General features: G+C 43.6%; 1 protein-coding gene across 1 annotated transcript; it reads right to left on the bottom strand.

The window, feature by feature from the left end:
* Window positions 1-1,109: 1,109 nt before the first annotated feature.
* Window positions 1,110-1,571, bottom strand: TEOVI_000875400 (cytochrome b5-like Heme/Steroid binding domain containing protein, putative; the record flags this gene model as incomplete). Its single annotated transcript, XM_067223203.1, has 1 exon — window positions 1,110-1,571. The coding sequence occupies one exon, from the start codon at window positions 1,569-1,571 to the stop codon at window positions 1,110-1,112; it is 462 nt and encodes a 153-aa protein (XP_067079304.1).
* Between the last annotated feature and the right edge of the window lie 467 nt (window positions 1,572-2,038).

Here is a 2,038-nt window from a genome sequence, read left to right as displayed (position 1 = left end):
ATATATATATATATATATAGGTATATGTATTTTTCTTTCTGCTCCCCTTCCTCTTCTTGCAATCTATACGGTGATTTTACTCTTTCTCGCTATTCCGGTCGTGTCAACGGCTTCCCTCACCACCAGATGTGTATCTTGCACCTGCGGTAACTAATGTGTGAAAGTGGCCCAAAGATAACCCTGGTCCAAGCTTGATGGGAACTAATGAATATATGTATAATGCACGCTTATATATATATATATGTCTGTGTCTGTGTTTGTGTGTGTGTGTGTGTGTGTATGTCAGTGCGTTGACAATTAAGTACCTTACGATTTGGGGTATGTATTTTTATGCACCTACGCTTATGCGACCTCCACAGGGGTGTAATATGCGGCGCGTGATTACCACTGCCACCACTTCCTCCTCCTCGTCGGTATGTACGTGGGAGTGATTCTTGTGTGTGGGCGGGCACCCACGCAAAGCCGTCAAGACAAGCTTCTATATATACATATATTTATACGAGTTTAAAAAAGAACCGAAAAATATCGCGGAAGAAGTGTTATCACCGTGCCAAAACGAATGGACATGGGGGAAGAGATGAAGCAAGTATTGAGATATTGCAGCGCTGAAGCAGAATAACCAATAGAAACGGAAGGAACAACGCAAACAACCCCCAAAAGACAACAAACAAGACAAGCCTGTACGACGTCTTGTGTCTCGCGAGCAGCCCATTAACTGCTAAGGAATAATAATAATAATAATAATAAAACAGCCCTCACCCCAAGTAGTTGCTTAAAGACCACTGTGGTAAACTTCCACTCATCCTAAAACTTTACAATGTCAACGAAAGGAAACAAACAACTGAAATAGTACACGTTAAATGTCTAAAAAAACAATAACCAAAGACGATAAAAGTTCCCTATTAGTTACCCCTTACTCTACCTTCACCTGTTTTAGGTTAAACTGCTTCCCCTTCCTTACACATCTTTGACTTCCCCCTTCTCTCGGCTTCATCACACTTAAGCACACACACACACAAAAAAAAAGAAAGAAACACAACAGTAACTCTCTCCCTGCGTCATTTATTATAAGTGGGTCGAATGAAGGAAAGAGGGAAGGGAGAATTACACTAATCCCATATAAACCACCCAACAACGGGGTATCTGGACTCGAACTTCTTTACCCAACCTTCCAACTGCTGCAGCTCCTCCTCAGTGCTACCCGGGCGCCAGTCTTTGTTGATTTCATCGCCTGTTAAATCACTTTTTGCGAGGCAGCGGCTAATTTCACGCCCCGCATAAATGTGATACGGCTGCCCCGGACCATAAAACTGTGGGGCGACTTCGTATACCACACCCTTAACGCTCACATAAACATCACTCTTGCGTACACCATCATACTCCTGAAGCTCATCGGCGGTGAAACTACGCTGCACTATGGGCTTTACTGGCCTTATTCCCTGACCCCGATGGCAGTGTATCTTGTGCAATTTATATAATCGCTGAATAATGGCGCGGGAAATAACACTAACCGCCGCTGCGACTGCGAGAACCTTCCCAACCTTAACTAGTTTACCAACTGCCTTATCCATTCCTTTTTTGGAACTCAGTGGCGTTGTTGAGAGTGTCGTTCTAACGAGTCCCCAAAAGAGTTGATGTGGATGACAGGAAAGGAAGTCGAGGTTTCTTTTTTGTAGAAAAAAAATAGAAATGATTGCACGTGAGTTGATGCCGATATTGACAGACACATACCGACGCAGAAAATTGCATCTTTTCCACCACAGCGATACGTGCACACATACGCATTAGCATGTCTGTGAATGGGGAAGTACGAAAGAGTTGCGGCAATGAATGCCTACTTTCCCTCTCTCCTCTAAACATTTCTGTACATTGCACCACATCATATAAACCACCTCCCTCCACCTCCTTCTTTGTTTAATTTAGAAAACAAAAAAAAACACTCTCTCCTTCCCCAATATTCCCAAGTCATCACACATTTGAAGCGACGACACCATTCCTTTGGTTGACCGCGTCTCTAAGGAGGTCGCTGAGGGGGACA

This window comes from Trypanosoma equiperdum, assembly GCF_001457755.1.
Source record: "Trypanosoma equiperdum strain OVI genome assembly, contig: ctg_1788, whole genome shotgun sequence".
NCBI classification, from domain to species: Eukaryota; Euglenozoa; class Kinetoplastea; order Trypanosomatida; family Trypanosomatidae; genus Trypanosoma; species Trypanosoma equiperdum.
This window is presented reverse-complemented; position numbering and strand designations above follow the sequence as displayed.